This window comes from Malaclemys terrapin, chromosome 24 (assembly GCF_027887155.1).
Source record: "Malaclemys terrapin pileata isolate rMalTer1 chromosome 24, rMalTer1.hap1, whole genome shotgun sequence".
In the NCBI taxonomy this organism is placed as follows: domain Eukaryota; kingdom Metazoa; phylum Chordata; order Testudines; family Emydidae; genus Malaclemys; species Malaclemys terrapin.
In genome coordinates this window covers 11,460,963-11,478,872 of record NC_071528.1, presented here as the reverse complement: position 1 = coordinate 11,478,872, position 17,910 = coordinate 11,460,963, and the positions used below count along the sequence as shown (strand labels likewise).

Genomic DNA, 17,910 nt, shown 5'->3' with positions numbered 1-17,910 from the left:
GGTGGGAAGGCACCAAGGGGGACTCTGAACTCAGGTAGGTTTGCCTCAGGGCCCGAGTGTTCCTGGTATTCTAGCTCCACCTGCACCTGGGCGGTAGCAGCCTTCCCTGAACCTGTGGTCCCGGCCAGGGTAGCTCCCGCTGGCACTGAAAGGTGCCTTTTTGGCAAAGTTGAAGCAATACCTGGTTCCAGGTAGCAGGACAGTCGTGGGGTTGCGGACGCACACGCTGTACCGCCATGGACGGGCCTGAGCTGGGGCCACCCCAACTTTGATTCCCCACCGGCTGCTGTGCAATGGATGGGGTAGCCTCGCGTCCGCTCAGACGCAGGCTCCTAAGCCGTGTCCGGGGCCTGGTTCGCCGGTGGCTGGCAGTCGCAGGCCCTCGGCCGCAGGGCATCGCTGCGGCCGGCCGTCACTAGCCGCCCCGCACTCTGCCCCAGGTGGCTGCCACCAATGCCGCTGGCCTGGCTCTACCGGGCGCAGCCGAGGCTCCAGGCCGCCTTTCAGCCGCTGCTTTCTCCAGCAGCCCCTGCTGCGCCTTAAGTCTCACGCCCTGGAAGGATAGACAACCCCCCCCCCTCACACCCCATCTCCCTGCCCCCTAGCCGGGGGGGCCTACTCCTGCTTTAATTAGTCCATAGAGCGTTGTAGGAGGCTCTTGATGGTCGGGCTTTAGAGCCAGCTGTACTATTTTCCTAATTAGCACCTCCCGCCTCTCAGATTGGGCCCACCGTGGTGCTAGGCACTGCTGAAGTTGCCAACTGGCTAATGGCACAAACCCAAACACACTTGCCCTGCCCCTTCTCACTCCATTTCCCCCTCCCTCCCTTGTTCACTTTCTCCCACCCTCACTCACTTTCACCGGTCGGGGGCAGGAGGGCGGGGTTGCAGGCTCTGGGAGGGCGTTTGGGTGTAGGAGGGGGCTCAGGGCTGGGGCAGGGGGTGGCAGGCTCCGGGTAGCGCTTATCTCTGGCTGCTCCCAGAAGCAGCGGCGTGCCCCTGTGGCTCCTAGGGGCATCCAGGTGGCTCTGTGCACTGCCCCTGCCTGCAGGCACTGCCCCCACAGCTCCCATTGGCCACAGTTCCTGGCCAATGGGAGCTACGGAGTTGGCGTACAGAGACCCCCACCGGCTGCCCCTGCCTGCGCCTAGGAGCTGCAGGGACATGCCACCCCTTCGGGGAGCTGCGCGCACCCAGGGCAGGTAGGGAGCCTGCCTTAGCCCCGCTGCCCCATCCCCGCCAACCGGACTTTTGGCCTAGTAAAATCTACCAGATTGCTTTCAATAGCAAGCAGGAGATTGAAGCTAATTTCAGGAGACTCCTGGCCAATGCGGGAGCATTGGCAACCCTAGGCACTGCACATCCCCCAAGGGGGAGGGGAGGGGGAGGCCCTGCACTGAAGAGCTCACAGTAAACCCCCAAAAGCCTGGGAGCCATTTTACAGGTGAGGGATGGAGGCCACAGGTGAGGGATGGAGGCCTCAGGAGAGGAAGTGACTTGCCCAAGGTCACCCAGAGAGGCAGTAGCAGAGCTCACCCAGCTCAGCCCCCCCCCCGCGCGAGAGGACCCAGCCATCACCAGCATCTCTAGGGCGGACGCCGGCTCCTTTTCCACCAAGTCACTGAAGCAGCGGGTGCGTTTCGGGGGGGCTCTGGCTGTAATCCGGAGGGGAGGAGGGGTCTCGTTAGCAGCCCGGGGCCCATCTTCTCCACATTTTTCCAGGCTCAGTTTGACATGGCAAATCAACGTGCTGAAGTGGGCCCCCTGTTTGTCCCCCGCCACGCGGAAAATCCACACGTTTCATTAGGCAGGGATTGAAACCGCGGCCTGTTAAATACATTTATTTACCGAGGAGAAATTACAGCTGTTTTCTCAACAGAAAATTGGCGTCATTAAATCAGTAGCAATAATGTGGGAGAAGTGGCAGGCCGCAGCCCCTTCGCTCGCTGAGTGAGAACAGCATCGCTTGCACCTGTAGCCACTCCCCTCCGTGCCTTAGGAGCTGGCCATTGCTAGTCCCCGCGCTGGGAAACCGCTCAGGCCCGGCCTCTCTGGTCAGATCCCAGCTAGTCCTTACTCCCCCACATCTGCCCCTGGGAGGAAGCGTGGAAGATGCAGAAAGGAAGCGAGGCGTCTCGTGTCTCCATCCGCCTGCACCTGTTTGCGCACTCAGCCTGAGGAAGCACTGACAGGTCCCACCTCCGAGCCCGGGAGGCTCTCGGGCCGCTCTGCAGCTGACGCGGTGGGGAGGGGCCCCACTCCCAGCGCACGCCGCCTTCGGAGGCCACAGCGGGTGGTTGGAAAGGCTGCCCCGGGTGGCGCTGGGGTTTTGGTCACGGTACAGCTCAGTCCCGGCCACCCCCGCGCACACCCTTCAGTACACCACTTCGTAGACGGTGGCTTTCTTGTCGCCGGAGCCCGTGACGATGAACTTGTCGTTGATCGAGATGTCGCAGCTTAGCACCGACGAGGACTCTTTGGACTGAGAGGGGGTGGAGGTTAGGAGAGGGAACCTGCCCTGGGTGGCCTCGATAGTGGGATAACAGAGGGGGGGAGGCTGAGAGAGCAGGGCCAGGGGGACCAGTGGCAAAGACTGGCCGAGGCCTTGTTCTGCGGTGAGTTAAAATCGAAGCCCAACTTTCTATCTCCACCTGGCAGGGAAAGCTGGCGCTAAGGGTCATTAAAACCAAGGGAAAAGCCTCCCACTGATTTAACTGATGCTCTGTGTCCATCAGGAATTAATTCAGGACACTCCTGTTCTGCGTCGTGCAGGAGGTCAGACCAGAGTCCTGTCTGGCTCTGGAATCTATGATCCTGGCTTTGGGGAGCTACGGATGGGCTGGGCAGTTGCTTCCATGCTATGCATTGCCGGGGGCAAGGGATTTAAACAGAATGGGCCTCCCAGCAGAGTGCCCCTTCCTCACCTGGAAGATGCTGGCTCCGTAGGGCGTCCTCCAGGCGTTCAGCAGGTTGTCCTTCCCTGTGCTCACGAACCATTTACCTGCAGTGGGAGAGTCCAATGGGTCAGCGGGGGACTGTCACGTGCCTGGTCGAGAGATTCAGCAAAAGGGGAGACGCTGCCCATAGGGGTGGGGGATTCCAACAGCGTCCCACAAGCAGCCACCTGCCCTGGGAGCAGAGGACGATGCACCGGGAGCATCAAAAGCACAGCCCGGGCTGGATAAACTTTCAGCCTGCCTGTAAACATGGATTCCCATCCACGCAGCCTTCCAAGTTCCATTTCACGTTCCGGGGCTGGCCACTTCACGCTTAGATGAGATGTGTGCGCCATTAGCAACTCCAGCCCACAACCGAGGTTGGGTTCCCATTGTGCCGGAGCTGCACAGACAGGTAGGGAAACTGCCCCAACCCCAAATTGCTAATCAGTTCCATGGACCTCGGGTTGGAGGGGAAACTGAGGCACGGAGTGAGGCAGTAACTGACCCAAGGGCACCCAGCAGGACAGCGGTAGAGCCAGGAACAGATGCCTTTTCCCGAGTCCCCGCCACTGCTCTGCCCACTAGGCCATGCAACCCCTCGGCCATCCCGAGCCCGCCTCTGCACTTGCCCACACTCCTACCGCAGGAGGCGAATTTGAGGGAGAGGACGCAGCTCTCGTGGAGGTGGAGCTGGTATTTCTCCGGCTTGGCCACGTGCAGGATCTCCACATTGCTGCTCTCCATGCCGACGGCCAGCCACTCCCCCGAGGGACAGTAACCCAGCGAGAAGATCTGGGGAGAATGCAGAGTCAGGCCCCAGGAAATGGGTCCCTGCCTGGCTGGCTCTCTGGGGGAGGGGAGAGCACAGTGCCCTCCCCCCACACCTGCTCGGGCTCTGCAGCGCCCCATCGCCCACCTACCTGGGAGCTGAAATCGTGCTGCTGCAGCTGGCGCCCCTCCCGCAGGTCCCAGCACCGCACCGTGTTATCCAGCCCCCCCGTCCACAGCTTGGTGCCGTAGTTGGAGATATCGATGCAGCTGGCGCCATCCGTGTGGCCCTGGAACTGCCTGGAGGGGAGAGCGTGGCCGTCAGGCACCGTCACCTGCTGCAGGTTCGGGTCCTGTGGCCGGGGGCAGGCAGCACCTCCCCTCTCCAGCGCTAGCCAGCTTCACTGCATTGCAGCATGGGAAGGCAAACCCCGGCGCTCACCTGACCAGAGTCTGGTTCTGCAGGTCCCACACCAGCAGCCCAGGCACCCCTAAGTCTGACCGTCGCCAACCAGCAACGGTCATCCAGCTGATCCCAGACGCATGCTGTACAGGGAAGGCCCTGTGAGATACATGTGTGGGGGGGGGGCTCACCTGACCATCGTCTGGTTCTGCAGGTCCCACACCACGATGTTGCCGTCGCTGCAGCAGGAGAAGCAGACCTTGGCGTCGGGGCTGATGGCCAGGGCGTAGCAGGCGGGCGCCGAGGAGGTCAGCTCCGCCTTGATGCGGGGGGTGGGCGCGGCCAGGTCCCAGATGGACAAGGTGCTGGCCTCCCCCCCCACGATGAGGCTGCGCCCGTCCGGGAGGAGCTTGCAGGAGCGGATGTAGTTGTCGCGGTTCTGGGGAAGGGAGAGGGAGGAGCGGCCTTAAAGCCAGTCACTGCGGAGTGGGGGGGTCCCTGACCCAGCACCCCTTAAGGGTCAGTGGAAAGTCTCCCCTGATTTCAGCAGGCTTTGGGTCAGACCCCCGAGGCCAGCGGCAGGCCTGCAGCCTCTCAGTGCCACCTGTCCTGCAGGGAGGGGGCACCAGTGCCAGGGACTCAGTGGAGGTCAATGGAATTTACCCTGCAGGGCTCAGCCGCCCGCTCTAAAGCGCTCCGGGCCTTACTCCAAAGCAGCCCAGTTCCCCACCTCTGCTTCCCCCCCACCTGACCCAGTGTCCTGCCCATTGCCAAGAGTCTAGGGCCCTTGGCAAAGCAGCCCAGGGTCCGGTCTCAGCATCAAGCCATTGACAACAAGCTGTTATTCATTGCCCAGTGGCCCCACGGTGCTAGGTGCTGCACGTGCGCGCACACAGGGCTCTGGCCCCAAGGGTTTACAATTGGAACACAGGCAATTAAATGACTTGCCCGAGCTCAGACAGGGAGTCAGTGGCAGAGCCGGGAATTAAACCCGGATCTCCTGAAGCCCCGGCCAACGCCTGACGCACAAGCCCATTCGTTGTCCCGCGTGCCTGAGGGTGTCAGTGCCCAGTTACAGAGACTGGCCTGTTTTACCTTCCATCCCGGTCAGGGCTTCTGAGGCCTGGGGGAGACAGAGAGCGCCCCACGCAGGCTCTTAACAGCAGTGCAAAGCGCAGGGAGCTCTCAGCACATACCACGGTCAGCCAAACCTGCCCAGCCCCCCTCTAACATGCCCAGCACCGCAGCATCCGGCCCAGTGCTGCAGTGACCCCAAGCTGCTGCCGCTTCAGTCCCAGACCCGCCGCTCTTGGGACACTTTGCCGCCGGCCCGTGGGCTTGGGGCTTAAGGAAATTTCACTGGGATTAGGCCTTTCAGATACAGGCATTTGAGGCCACCAGCTTCCACGCTAGGCCGTGCTCCCCCCCACCCCGGCCGGCGGCCTCCGCACAGGGCGTTAGGAGCCGAAATACCTTGGAGTTCTTCCCGATCGCCCCTCCCCAGCAGCCCTACCTTCCGAAGCAGCCTGTGGCTCTCCCCGGCCTGGCCTGGCTGGCAGGCTGGCGTACACCCCTGCGCTTGCTGGCGCGGTCATGGCATTGCACATGGAGGCCTCGGAAGCAGAAAAGCCCCAGTGTGTGTGTGTGGGGGGTGGCATGAGGGACAAAAACTGGTCAGAGATGGGAGGAGAGCAAGTGCCCCCCCCTTCCTCCCCCAGTGCTGCAGCCATGAGCCGTCCTGCCACGCTCCACAGCACCTTCCAGTCATGGCAGGAGCGCCGGAGTCTCTGGCATGCTAATGAGCAGGGCCCCGGGGGGCAGCTCAAATATGAATTGCTCTTCCTTTGGATGAGGGTTTTCTAGCGAAGGAGCAATTCCAGTGCCCGCCGATGCTCCCGACGCGCCGGGGAAGCGGGCCTGGAACGGCCCCAGCCGACGCACACAGAGATCATTTCCCACCATCGCCCGGGAAAGGTTCCTTTGCCGGCTCGACAGAGGAAACTGAGGCAGGGCTTCACACACACACACACAGCCCAGCCCACGGTGGGCACACAGCAGCAAAGCCAGAACTAGAACTCGGGGATCCTGAGTTCAAACTCTATGGTCCAGTCTACCAGCCAAGAGGGGCCTTGGAGAAGGTGCCACTCCAACAAACTAAGTGACAATCTCCAGTGCGTATCGACCCGGTGCCTTCGGCTGCTGCGGGCAAATAGGGCCAGATCCTCAGCGATTTTCCCCAGCCAGGGATCTGGCCCTCAAGGGTAGCAAGGAATTGTGTTGGAGCCAACGGAAGCTCTTTTGTCCCCATGCCCTGTCCCCTTACCAGGCAGTCCAGCTGCGCCACGGGCGTCTTGGTCCCAGGCTGCCCCACGTCCCACACCTTCACGCAGCCCTTGCCCCCCGTGTAGACGTGCTGGGTGGAGTTGCTGATGGTGACGGCGCAGACCACCTCGCCGTGGGTCAGGGTGTGGAGCTGGCGGGCGTGCCGGGGGATGCCGGTGCCGATGAGGGCGTCGGGAGGGAAGGGGACCGGCTGCATCTGCCCGTCGGCGCTCACGTGGAAGGAGTAGGCGCTGGAGGAGGGGGAGAGGCAGGTAAGTGTTGGCGGGCCTTAAAGGGACGCAGCCCTCCTGGGCGTTACGCTCCGTGTCTGGGCTTCTGTCACCCACTTTTGTCCCGGAGCTTCCGGCTGGCGGTGCTGGGGATTTCCCCTGCCAGGGAGGGCGGGGGTCACACGCTAGATAAGGAGGGGCCTCTCCAGGCAGGGAGGTACCCAGCCCCATTACTGTGCTAGCTGAGCCCCTCCCAGCCTGTATTGGTCCTGACAGCCCCACCCCCCAAGAGGCAGGGCCGTAAACCCCAGCGCCCAGATGGGGAAACTGAGTCACAGAACAATGACGCGACTCAGTCAGGGGCAGAGTAGGGAGTTGAACCCAGGGCTCCAGAGTCTTACAGCAGAGCCCTAACCACTGGGCCATCCTTCCTCCCGGCTTCACGCAGGAGCTTCTGTGCAGAATTCTGCTGTGGGCTGGCGGGTGCCTGGCTCGGTGACCTGCATCCCACCACCTCCCCCTGGGGTGTTTCCATGATTCCTCCCTGCCCCCCAGCACAGATTTGGCTGCACTTACGGTTTCCCACCGGGGATGGCCGGCAGAGAGGAGGAGACGGTGGAAGCCCTCAGGTGAGGGTGAGACTCAAAAGCCACCTGCAAAGCAAAGGGAACATGGTCCACAAAGCGGCGTGGTGGGAAGGGGTCGCAGGAGTTGGGCCTACAGACAAGCAGTATCCAGCCACCCTGCACGAAGACTGGCTTAGAACAACCTCTCTGGCTATCTCTGCAGCCTGTTTCCTCCAAGAATATACGGGAGGGGGCAGCGGCTGACACCAGGGGCCACAATCTCCATGGCTGAGACCTACTCCTGTTGACGATGGCAGCAAAACTCTGATGGGACCAGGGCTTGGCGGCAAAGGGCACCGCCCCGGCCTTGTTCCAACGGGGGAAGATCTTCAAAGAGACAAAGGGCCATCTCTCTCTCTCTCTCTCTCTCTCTCACACACACACACACACACACACACACACACACACACACACACACACACACCCCTAATTAGAAAGGTGCCCAGTGCCGGCTGGGGGAGGTGCTAGGGTGTGAGAGGGCGGGGAAAATGTGTGTATTGGGGCACTAGGGAGTGGGGGTTCTGTGGGGGGCGCTGGGCAGGGGTGGTGGTGCGCTGTGCATTTGTGCGGGGGTTGGAGGGGCGCTGGCCATAGTGGATCCAGGGGGGCTCTGGCCACTGGGAGTCGGGGGGAGGTGTTGGGTGAGGGGGCCGTGTGACATGGCATGGGCCTGCCCCCGAAGGCAAGGGGCACGCTGGCAGCACAGGGCCGGGTGGGCCACTATGTGTCTGGCAACTGCCGATTTGTAAATAGTGCCCTCGTGCTGAGCAGAGCGGGGCCGCCCAGCCATGCCCCGCCCCATTGCCCCTGCCCGGCCCCTCGCTTTGGGGACAGACCTCCTCGTGCCATGCTCCATTGCCTCCATGGGGGCCCGCAGATATGTTTGGTCACAAAAGGTTAATCCGGCCCTGAAGGTGCCCCACTGTATTTGGCTGGCCCATGCCCTGCACTGAGCTGCCCCTGTTGAGGTCACCACTGCTACTCTCCATCCCCCGCACACACATGGGATTTTGGGGGTGGGGGGGAGAAGGGCCTTTGCAGGAGGCGGCTGGAGCGGAGCTGGCCTCTGCCCCGGCCCGTCCGCGACTCACCAGAGGGGACCGTCCGTACATCACCGTCCCGCTGACTTGCGGAGAGAGGTGGATGCTCACGTAGGTGCTGGGGGCAGCGAGCTCGCCGTTGATGGCGGCGTGGGGCACCATCCCGAATGAAGACGCGTAGGTGCTGGGCACGCTCAGGGGGCTGCGCAGAGCTGGGGGTTCGAGAGAAGAGACACAGCCACTGAGCAGCACCCCGGGTGCTGGTTACCTGCAATGGCAGCGTAACGCCCCAGGGTGGGTCATGGCCAGCGGGGATTGAACCTGGGACCAGTGGATCTAACTGCCTGAGTGCCAAGAGCCAGCTCTGCTAGCCAAGGCTGGAAGCCAGAAACTTGTGAGCAGTTAATATTTGTAGCACCATGAAGCCTCAGCTGAGATCAGATCAGCTGCGGCCTCAAATGTTTTAGACAAGGCAGACAACAGGGAAACTGAGGCACGAAGAGGCGACGGGACTTCCCCTGGGTGACCTGGGGCATCAGCGGCAGAGCCAGGACTAGAACCCAGGTCTCCTGAGTCCCAAGCCAGCGGCCCTAGCCGTGGTGCCTTTCAAACCCTTGATGCAGAGGCTCCGAAATCCCTTTAAACTGGGCTTGTATTGAATGACGCTACATCAGCGCAAGTGAGTGCGAAGCTGACCCTGGTGCATTTATCTCAGAAGTTCTCCTGGTTTATCAAGATCCCTTTCCATCCCCTCGTCGGAGTCATTTTCTAGCACAGAAAAGGGCTTCATTTCTCAAAGTCTTGCTCTATTTCCACTTCAAAAACTGCCAGGCTTGATCGAACCGTTTCCCCCCCACTACCCAGCTTTCAGCCGGGACGCATTTCTATTAGCCGAAAGCCCCATGATGCTCTACGGCTCCTCTCACGGGAGGACTGCAAAGTGCTCTCCGAACACCAGTTCACAGCAACCCCTCCGACGTCAGTCATGCTCCTGGTTTACATATGGGGAAACTGAGGCACCAAGCGGCAAAGTAACTTGCCCAGCGTCCCCCAGAGAGGCAGAGCGAGTCCAAGGCACCTCGGCGGGCCTGTGCCTTTAACATTGAGCCACACCCCTAAGGGCTTTCAAGTGATCCCCACATATACAGCTAGATCGTCAGGGCAGGGACCACGTCTCTTGCTGTCTGTGGAGCACCCAGCACCACGGGGCCCTGATCTCAGTCGGGCATTACTGTGAAACAAACCACAACCAACAGTGCAGGGCCCAATCCTGCACCGCTTACTCAAGGGAGTAATACCTCAATGGTGCGGCTTCTTCTGGCTACCGGCCAACCTATCTCCAAAGGGATATTGCAGAACGGGGGGGGGGGGGGGGGCAGAGCCACCAATGACCGAGGACCTGGGAAAACTCTCCTAGGAAGAGAGATTGAATGGATTGGGAGCATCACCTGCGGGAGGAGACGAACAGGGGGCAGAGGATAGAGTCTCGAAAACACTGAATGGTCCAGAGAAGGGAGATCGGGAGCTTCTGTCCTGTCTCCTAGCACAAGACCAAGAGGGTCCAGTGTAAGATCTTGCTTGTTTTCCGTCTGCTTCCGTCTCTCTTTCCTGGTTCCTAAAATCACAACGTAGCCACAGCGGCTCAGTCTAGCCACCTAGTACGTGCTGAGGAACTCTGACGGAGTTTCACTCGGGCAGCTAGCCCGAGCCGCTCCGGCTACCTTGTTATTTTAGGCGCTCGCTCTAGCAGAGCTAGCACATGTACATCGAACCCAGGCCGGGCCTGACACCTTTCAGCTGCAGTGTAGGGTACACACACGCCCGGCACCCACAGCATTGGGCCCTGGTCTCTGGGAGTGGCCAGTGTCTGATGCATCAGAAGGAGATGAAAACTCTCCAAAGGCATCTGGGCTACAGAGAAATATGCACCTTGGTGGGGAGGAAAATACATTAGGATCAACTAATTGTGTCCAAATAACCCGCGGCCCCCAATACCAGGGACCCTTTGTAACTAGGCACCGTGTAGACACATCGAAAGAGACGAAAAGCCAACGATCTCTTTTGCACAGATGGAGCATTGAGGCACAGAGAGAGTAAAGCCTGGATCCTCAAAAGGTATTTAGACACCTGAATCAATGGGAGTTAGGTACCTTTGAGGATCTGGGCCTAAATGACTGGCTCAGGGCCACCCAGGGAGTCTGTGGCAGAGCCGGGAACTGAATCCAGATCTCCTGAGTCCCTGTCCAGTCAGCGCCGTACCCACAAGATCATCCTTCCTCTGCCAGTTCCTTCCTGAGCCCTTCAGCCAATGTCTTGAAGCATGCGCTTTGATCACCCTTGTTTTAACACGAATAGCCAGCAATATTATGAGTCAGAAACAATGCAGAACCCTTTCCAAAAGCCAGACACAGTATTCGCCACACTGAATTCCTGCAGCAGAGAGTTCCACAGGTTGACACAAACCATACTATGGACCCACACCTGAGAAGCAAGGAGGGCCTTGCATTGCACAGCAGGCTCTCAGCACCTTAACGCATTGGACCGGTTGGTGTAATTGATCCACACGCCATATTACCACAGCAGAAGCGCTTCCATAAAATTGGCTGTGATATGGGTGGAAATCCACCACTGACCCAGAGCCCTGTAGTAACTGCACCGGCTGCCATGCACCCCCGCACACACACACACATGCTGTGTTACGAGGCCAGGCAGTTTCTCAGAAGGACGCGGATGCCTTATTAGAGAGACTCACTGATGGTGTCCGTGACAGGCGGCTTGGAGGAGAGTTGCCGGAGATGGGAGGCCGAGCTTGGCCCGGGGCCGGGCGTTAAGGAGTCCCGTGGAGGAGAGGAGCTGGAGGACTTGGAGGTGGGAGTGTTGGCTGAGACATCGTTCTGCAATGGAAAGGAGATGTTGCCCTGCCCTGCTCTAGAGCCTTCCAGCCAAGGCCCCCCAGAGCGCTACCTGCCCATTCATGAAACCTCACACACCCCAATGGGGAAACTGAGGCACAGGACAGCGACGTCATTTACCCAAAGTCACAGAGAGATTCCGTGGCCGGGTTTGGTATAGAACCTAGGAGTCCTGGCTCCCAGCCCCTCTTTCTGCTTCAACCACTGGGACTGGACCCCACCCCTTTCCAGACTGGATCCCACCCCTTTCCAGAGCTGGGAAGACAGCACAGGAGTGGTGACTTGCAGCCCCCTGCTCTGACCCCCTAGAGAACACCCCCTTCCAGTTAATACTTGCACAGAGAGTCTGCAGCCCCCGCCCCAGGACTGTGTGTACCAGCCCCTTTGCAGGATCAGGCCCATCGACCAGCCGCCCCACCCTGCCCGCTGTTTCACTGAAGGGCTGTCCAATAAACCTTGGTGCATTTTTGCTCTCCTTGGGATTCTGTGGAGACCGGTAGAAATCCAAGCGGAGCCCGCAAATCTCACATCACTTAGGGCATTTCGCCTGCTCTAATCAGATTGTCCCGGGGAGAAACGCCAGCAACCCTAATGAAGGCTCCCAAACCCCTGCAGCCGACAGATTGCTCCCAATGAATCTGGTAAGTGCCTCCCGCTCCTCCACTCGATGGCTGGGCTGGGAATGACAGCGCAATCAATACCCTCCCTCCCGCTGATGTTTCAATCTGAGAATCAGGTTGATGCTGGGCAAATCGATAGATTGCACAGCGCGCGGAGGAGCCCAGGGGAATTCTGCAGGCAGCCGGATGGAAAATACCTGCAAAGCCAAGCTCCAGTTACCGGCATATTAACCTCCCTTCCAAAGGCACTCGCCCCTGGCCAGGCAGCGCGGGAGACCCGCTAGCGATAGCGGTGATTCGTTATTAATTAATTAATCAGCACGCCAAGGATCTCCAAGCGCCTGATGCACACTCGTTAATTAGGGCCTCCTCATGCTCCCCCGGCGCGTTAGACACGCTGCACAGATGGGATGAGGCAAGGCCCGGGGCGGGGAACTGACTGGCCCAAGGACGTGCAGCGAGTCAGTACAGAGCTGGGAACAGAACCCAGGCATCCTGGCTCCCAGAGCCCACCCTGCTGCAACCACTAGGCAAGGCTGCCTGCTGATAGCACAGCAAAGCCCACATACTGCCTGCGCCCCAAACCGTTCTGTCTCGCTCGGCTGCGGTTAACCCTTAGAGCGCCGGAGAACCTCCAGGGAACACAGACTCTGGGTTTGATCCAGCGTAGTGTGGCCTGGAGGGTTAACCCTTTGGGGACCAGGTTGTTTCCTAGGCTTCCAGCTGGCCCTCAGTGCTGGAGAAGATGGGAGAGATCCTGGCAGAAGAGGATTGTTAGGAGGAGTAACCCCTGGTCTGTTGTGCCCCCCCCCCAGCTCCCACTGCCACCTCTCCACCTGGCACAATCCTTCTTACCCCATTGCCAGTCTATGACCCCTCCAGGGCTTGGAACCAGCAGCGGGGGACGTGGGTTGCATCAGGATAGGAGGAAGTGCAATGCAATTCTTCCCCTCTGGAGGTGGCAGGTGTCTGGTGTCTGGCAGGAACGGGGGAGCCAGGGAAGAGGTGGGGTGGGCAGGGAGCAATAGGATGGCGGGGAGAAGGAGTGGCGAGAAGCTCTCTCGTTAAGTGCTTGAGGGGTTAAGGACCAGACGGGAAGCCCAAGCAATTGCGTGTGATGGGGGAAGGAGCATGGGAAGGGATTGCGGGGGGGGCAGCATCCCCTTTCCCCAGTCCAGAGCTCCAGCAGGGGCAGCCCCCGGTGCATCCTCCAGGCTGGACTGCCTGCGACATGCCCTCTAAGCAGGGACAGAGAATCCCAGATCCACTCCCCTCCCCCCCCCATGTGTTGCAGCAGGGAGAGACCCCCTGGGGCAGTGCCCTGGGATACAGAGGTAGGTGCCGACACCCCCACCCCCACCCCAATCCCACGGCCTCTCTCCAGCTTGCCAGCCCATCTCTTTACCAGGCTCTGGTCCTTCACTTTGAGGGGCGTTGTACTCCGGCTGGAGGCCAGGGAGGCTGGGCTTTCGGGCATGTCCCTGCGGGCGGGCGGGAGCTTCGTGCTGGGTGCATGGGCAGGGCTGCTGGGCTCCGAGGGCGGGTCCTGCAGCGGGGAAGAGAAAAGCAGACAGAGCCTTCAGACCCTGGTGCACTGGGGTTAATCGGCTGAGCTCCAGAGTCACACAGGTGGTGGAGCAGGATCCAGACCTGCTTTTGCAAATGTAGCCTAGGAGGACACGAGAAAATTGCCTCTGCTTTTGAATGCACTGGGAATTTTGCAAGCCATATTAATTCTCTCTCTCTCTCTTTTAATGCGTTGGGTGGTTTCCAATTGGCTGCAACAGGCTGCTGGGTAGCGACTGGGAAGAACTGGGGGACACCCGCCGATTTGCTACAATATAATCAACCAGACAGACGAAACGACTGTTTGCAAATCAGTCGAGTCTCCACTCAGGGACAGGCGCAGGTCCACTCCGTTGGCCTCCAGCGTGCCAACCCACGGACCTGGCTGACCAGGGAGATTTTTTCTTTTAAAATAACAGCTCTGGGGTTCTTTCTATTTGTCTTTCTGAGGTCACACTTCCCAGCTTCTCTCCACAGTCAGGAAGGCTAGAAACGGACTTGTTTTTTTTTTTTTAAAGAAAACCGAGATTCTGGTACAGTCACGTGACTTCCAGAACTGGGGCTTCCCAAAAAACACCAACTGTCACGAGACTTGTGATAAAACCACCAGAGGTGGCAACTCTGTCTAACAGAATCACCATCAGTTACCATCTTAGACCTGGTCTATACAGAGATTTCAGACCAGTATCATTATTCTGGTTCGGGGAGAGATGTTTCCAGATATGGTTTTATCAGTACAGTTGCTAGAGGTGCCTTACCCCAGCATAATTCATTCCCCTTTCGGCGCAGCTTTTACCTTCGCATTGAGAGAACTGCCTCCATCCTAGGTTGCAGCTGTAACAGTACTGCTAAAGTAATATGAATTGTGTGTCTAGGCAAGGCCTTAAGAGATCTAATTAAAAACTTCTCACTCACCTCATCCACTACTAGGTTATAATCACTCTTGTCCCCGTCGCTGTCCTGCCGAGGGGAGAAACAGAGCCAGGAACAATTAAAACAGCAAAATACCGACACAGGACAGATCTTCGAGGCAGTGCTGCCTAGTGGCTCAAGCACTGGATTGTGACTCAGAAGACCTGAGGTCTATTCCTAGCTCTGCCACTGGCCTGCTGGATGGGAGAGTTACGTCACCTCTTTGTGCCTCAGTTTTCCCATCTGGAAAATGGGCAGAATGATACCGATGTCCTTTGTAAAGTGTTTTAAACTAACGGTTGGAAAACACTAGATAAACCCTAAGGATTATTATCATCTCTCCACTCTGTTGGCTTGTCTCCCTAACCCAAAGCCCAAGGAAGTGACTTCAATGGGTTTTGGATCAGACCCCACACAAGCAAAGGCTGCGTCAGACAGAGCAGAGACCCAGAAACTCCTCGGATTTAAGGGCTCCCCGTGGAATTCTTTTTTAAGATATTTTCTCAAATATTTTTCTGCAGCACTTTAAAGCTAGCAAGCAATGTTGAAAGGTCCCTTTTAGTTAAAAAACCTCTTCAGAGTCGCCATTTCCTCTCTCCATAGGGTCCGGACCAAACTTTCTTTTTTAAAGTCATCATCATCATCCCCCAGATTTCGCCCCCAAATCTCCTGCAGAATCTGGAAGAAAAATCCCACAGCATCCGGGCAACATTAAAAACAACAGGCTGGGCGGGTGTAGAATTGTTAGTAGTATTGGAACAGAGCCGAACGCTCTCAACTGAGATCAGGGCTCCAATGCGCTAGGTGCTGTACATACAACTAAGGAGAGACAGCAAGATTGCAGTCCAAAAGGTCAGAGGGGGAAACTGAGGCACGGGGAAGGGATGTGACTTATTCAAGTTCACCCAGCAGGTCAGTGGCAGAGCTGGGAAAAGAATGCTGGTCTGCTGAGTCCCAATCCAGTGAACACGCCACCTGCCTACATGACCCCTAATGAGAGAGGCTGGAGCAGACCCCCTCTGGGGTTCTGTTCTGGACACCGCCCAAGGCCCCCTGCCTTGCCTCCAACGGCTCGATAAGGGACGAGAGCTCCCCCAGGGTGCAGGTCACCCCAGCAGAGAATCTGGCTCATTGACTTAAATGGCGTTGAAGCCAATTTACACCCTGAAAGCAAGATCAGCATCAGGCCCGCTCCGGCCCCAGATTCTTCTGGAGCAACTCCCAGTGAGGCACCCAGCTGCTCGTCCCCAAGGTCACCCAGCAGAGCCAGGAATAGAACTCAGGTCCCCTGAGTCCCAGCCCAGTGCATTATCCACTGAACCATGCGACCTTTCTACATGAGGCCCTAGTGGGGAAGTCTGCTGATAACTGCCAGGCTGAAAAGCCCCCCCGCCTGGGGTTCTCAGATAACCCTTTGGGGGTTCAGGGAGGGCAGCCCCCCGGCCTGGTGCAGTGGAACATTGGTCCGCTGGAGTTTGCTACGGAATCATAGAACTGCAGGGCTGGAAGGGACCTCGAGTGGTCATCAAGTCCAGCCCCCTGCACTGAAACAGGGCCGAGTAAACCTAAGACCGTCCCGGACAGGGGTTTGTCTAACCTGTTCTTCCGAACAGCCCCAGAGGAGCGGGATCTGCCTTTTCCATCACTGTATGGCAAACCCAGACCTTGCCCTCTGCCAGCTCCAGAACCGCCCCCCCTCCCTCTGCAGCAATACCCGGCCCATCCTCCCAGGGGCAGGGATCCGGGTGTCGCCCGCCACGCTCCCTGGCTGCACTCACATAATGTCCCGGTAGGTCCTTCTCCTCCCGTTTCCGCTTCAGCCCTGTGCCGCCCGGCCGCTCCTCGCCCTGCAGGCTCTCCGGAGGGGAGGCAGAAATGCTCTGCACAGGGGAAGCAAGAGGAGACCAGAGTTAATGCACAGCGAGGGCGGAGAGTCCCAGAAGCTGCCAAGCCATTTCCCACAGCTTCCTCCCCAGAGGCCAAGGGGACTGGAGCTCCGCACGCAGCTGCCAGCTTTGCGGCTGGCCGTCAGCCTGTGTGGCCTCGCTCTTTTCGGGGTGGGGAATTAACATCATGGGCCTCTGGGCTCTGGCATCTGAACCCCTTCAAAGGCCAGGGTGGAGACTTGGGGTCTCGTAAATGCTGCCGCTCACCCGATCTCCCTCGCTAGTCGGGGGCGGGGGGGTCTCTTGGCACCAGACCCCCATCGTATCCGCTCTCTTGGCAGCAGGATGTAAAGGGGAGGTCAACTCATGCCCTCAGCTCCCCCCGCCCTCCAGCTGCCTTTCTAGCACCCTGGGACCCTGCCCCTCCCTGGACGCACCCACAAACTCTCAGATTGGCACTGTGCAAAATCACACCCCAAATGTTAAAAGGCAGAGGCAGGTTCTAGCCCAGTGGTTAGAGCAGCCAGCGAGTATTAGAAATGGAATCCCGGAGTCCTGTCTCTGGGGAGGGAGTGGGGTCAAGTGGGTTAGAGCAGGGGGCACTAGGAGACAGGACTCCGCGGGGCTACTCCTGGTTCAGGGAGGGGGAATTTTGTCTAAGGGTCAAGCGTGGATCAGGGAGTCACGACTCCTGGGTTCTGCTGCCCATTCCAGGAGGGAGTGAAGTGGAGCAGTCAGGGCAGCAGGGACTGGGGGCCAGGACTCCTGGGTTCTCGATCACCGACTCACTCCGGCAAACTGCTTCTCTGCACCTCAGTTTCCCCATCTGCACAATCAGGATAATGGTCCTTACTTGCCTCCCAAGGAGGGGGGAAAAGACCAGGAGGCTTAATTCACTGAATGTTTATAAAACACTTAAAGATCTCCCTGAAAAGGCACCAAACAGCTGCTGAGTTTTGTCAATTTCACGTTCTGCCCTTAGCTCCCATGGCCAAGACTCCTCCAGCGCTGGCCGGGAGCCCGTGCAACTGTCCAGATTGAGATCTGCCTGCTCCCCACCCGCCTGCCTTAAAAACAAACAAACATCTCTCCTCTCCTGGGCTCAGCCACCTTTGGGCACGCACATGGTTCAGCTGCCAGCATGTCACTTCTTCAGTAAATCATTCCACAGCTGGGCTGGCAGGATTTTTGTGCTTGCACGGAAGGAAGAGGGAGAAATAAAAAAATCCACCCAGCCCAACAAGGCCGCATGCCTTTCCCCAGTCAGGCACGGCCAGTGCATCTGGATGGGGAGCGGGGGGGTCAGTTCAAGGAGAGAGACCAGTCGCTGGGAGCTGGCACATGCAAACAGATCTGTGTGCGGCAGGTGGGCCTCGTAAATGACCTATTTAAATAAGCATTTTCCAGAAGGAAAGGGGGGGCAGCTGGGAGCAGAAGAGCCCCCCCCCGGTACCCCCACCACTGGAGGAAGCGCTGTGGTCTCTTTGCAGACCAGCCCTAACAGAGATGTTTGTATACTGGCTACATTAAAACAACAGTCGAATAACAGCGGCCTCCCTTAGTCCCTGGACTTGAAAGAAGTTTTGCCCCTTTGGGAGATAATGAGGCATGACAGGAATGGAAAATCCCCATCAGCAGTCTTCTGTTTACTCTGCACGTCCCCGCCTTAACCCCTTCACCGCTGGA

The 17,910-nt window shown here is 58.7% G+C and overlaps 1 protein-coding gene across 3 annotated transcripts in view; it reads right to left on the bottom strand.

The window, feature by feature from the left end:
• Positions 1-1,825: 1,825 nt before the first annotated feature.
• The window catches only part of TLE2 (TLE family member 2, transcriptional corepressor), a 35,254-nt gene continuing 19,169 nt past the window's right edge, over positions 1,826-17,910 (bottom strand). For all 3 annotated transcript variants that reach the window (XM_054013775.1, XM_054013776.1, XM_054013777.1), the window contains exons 9-20: positions 16,117-16,218; positions 14,342-14,386; positions 13,266-13,406; positions 11,081-11,222; positions 8,380-8,540; positions 7,239-7,315; positions 6,434-6,683; positions 4,302-4,549; positions 3,860-4,007; positions 3,581-3,731; positions 2,925-3,001; positions 1,826-2,482 (exon numbers count right to left, since the gene is read on the bottom strand). In XM_054013775.1, the coding sequence (XP_053869750.1) occupies positions 2,375-2,482; positions 2,925-3,001; positions 3,581-3,731; positions 3,860-4,007; positions 4,302-4,549; positions 6,434-6,683; positions 7,239-7,315; positions 8,380-8,540; positions 11,081-11,222; positions 13,266-13,406; positions 14,342-14,386; positions 16,117-16,218 (1,650 nt within the window). In that variant the 3' untranslated portion in view covers positions 1,826-2,374. The remainder of the gene's footprint in view (positions 2,483-2,924; positions 3,002-3,580; positions 3,732-3,859; positions 4,008-4,301; positions 4,550-6,433; positions 6,684-7,238; positions 7,316-8,379; positions 8,541-11,080; positions 11,223-13,265; positions 13,407-14,341; positions 14,387-16,116; positions 16,219-17,910) is intronic.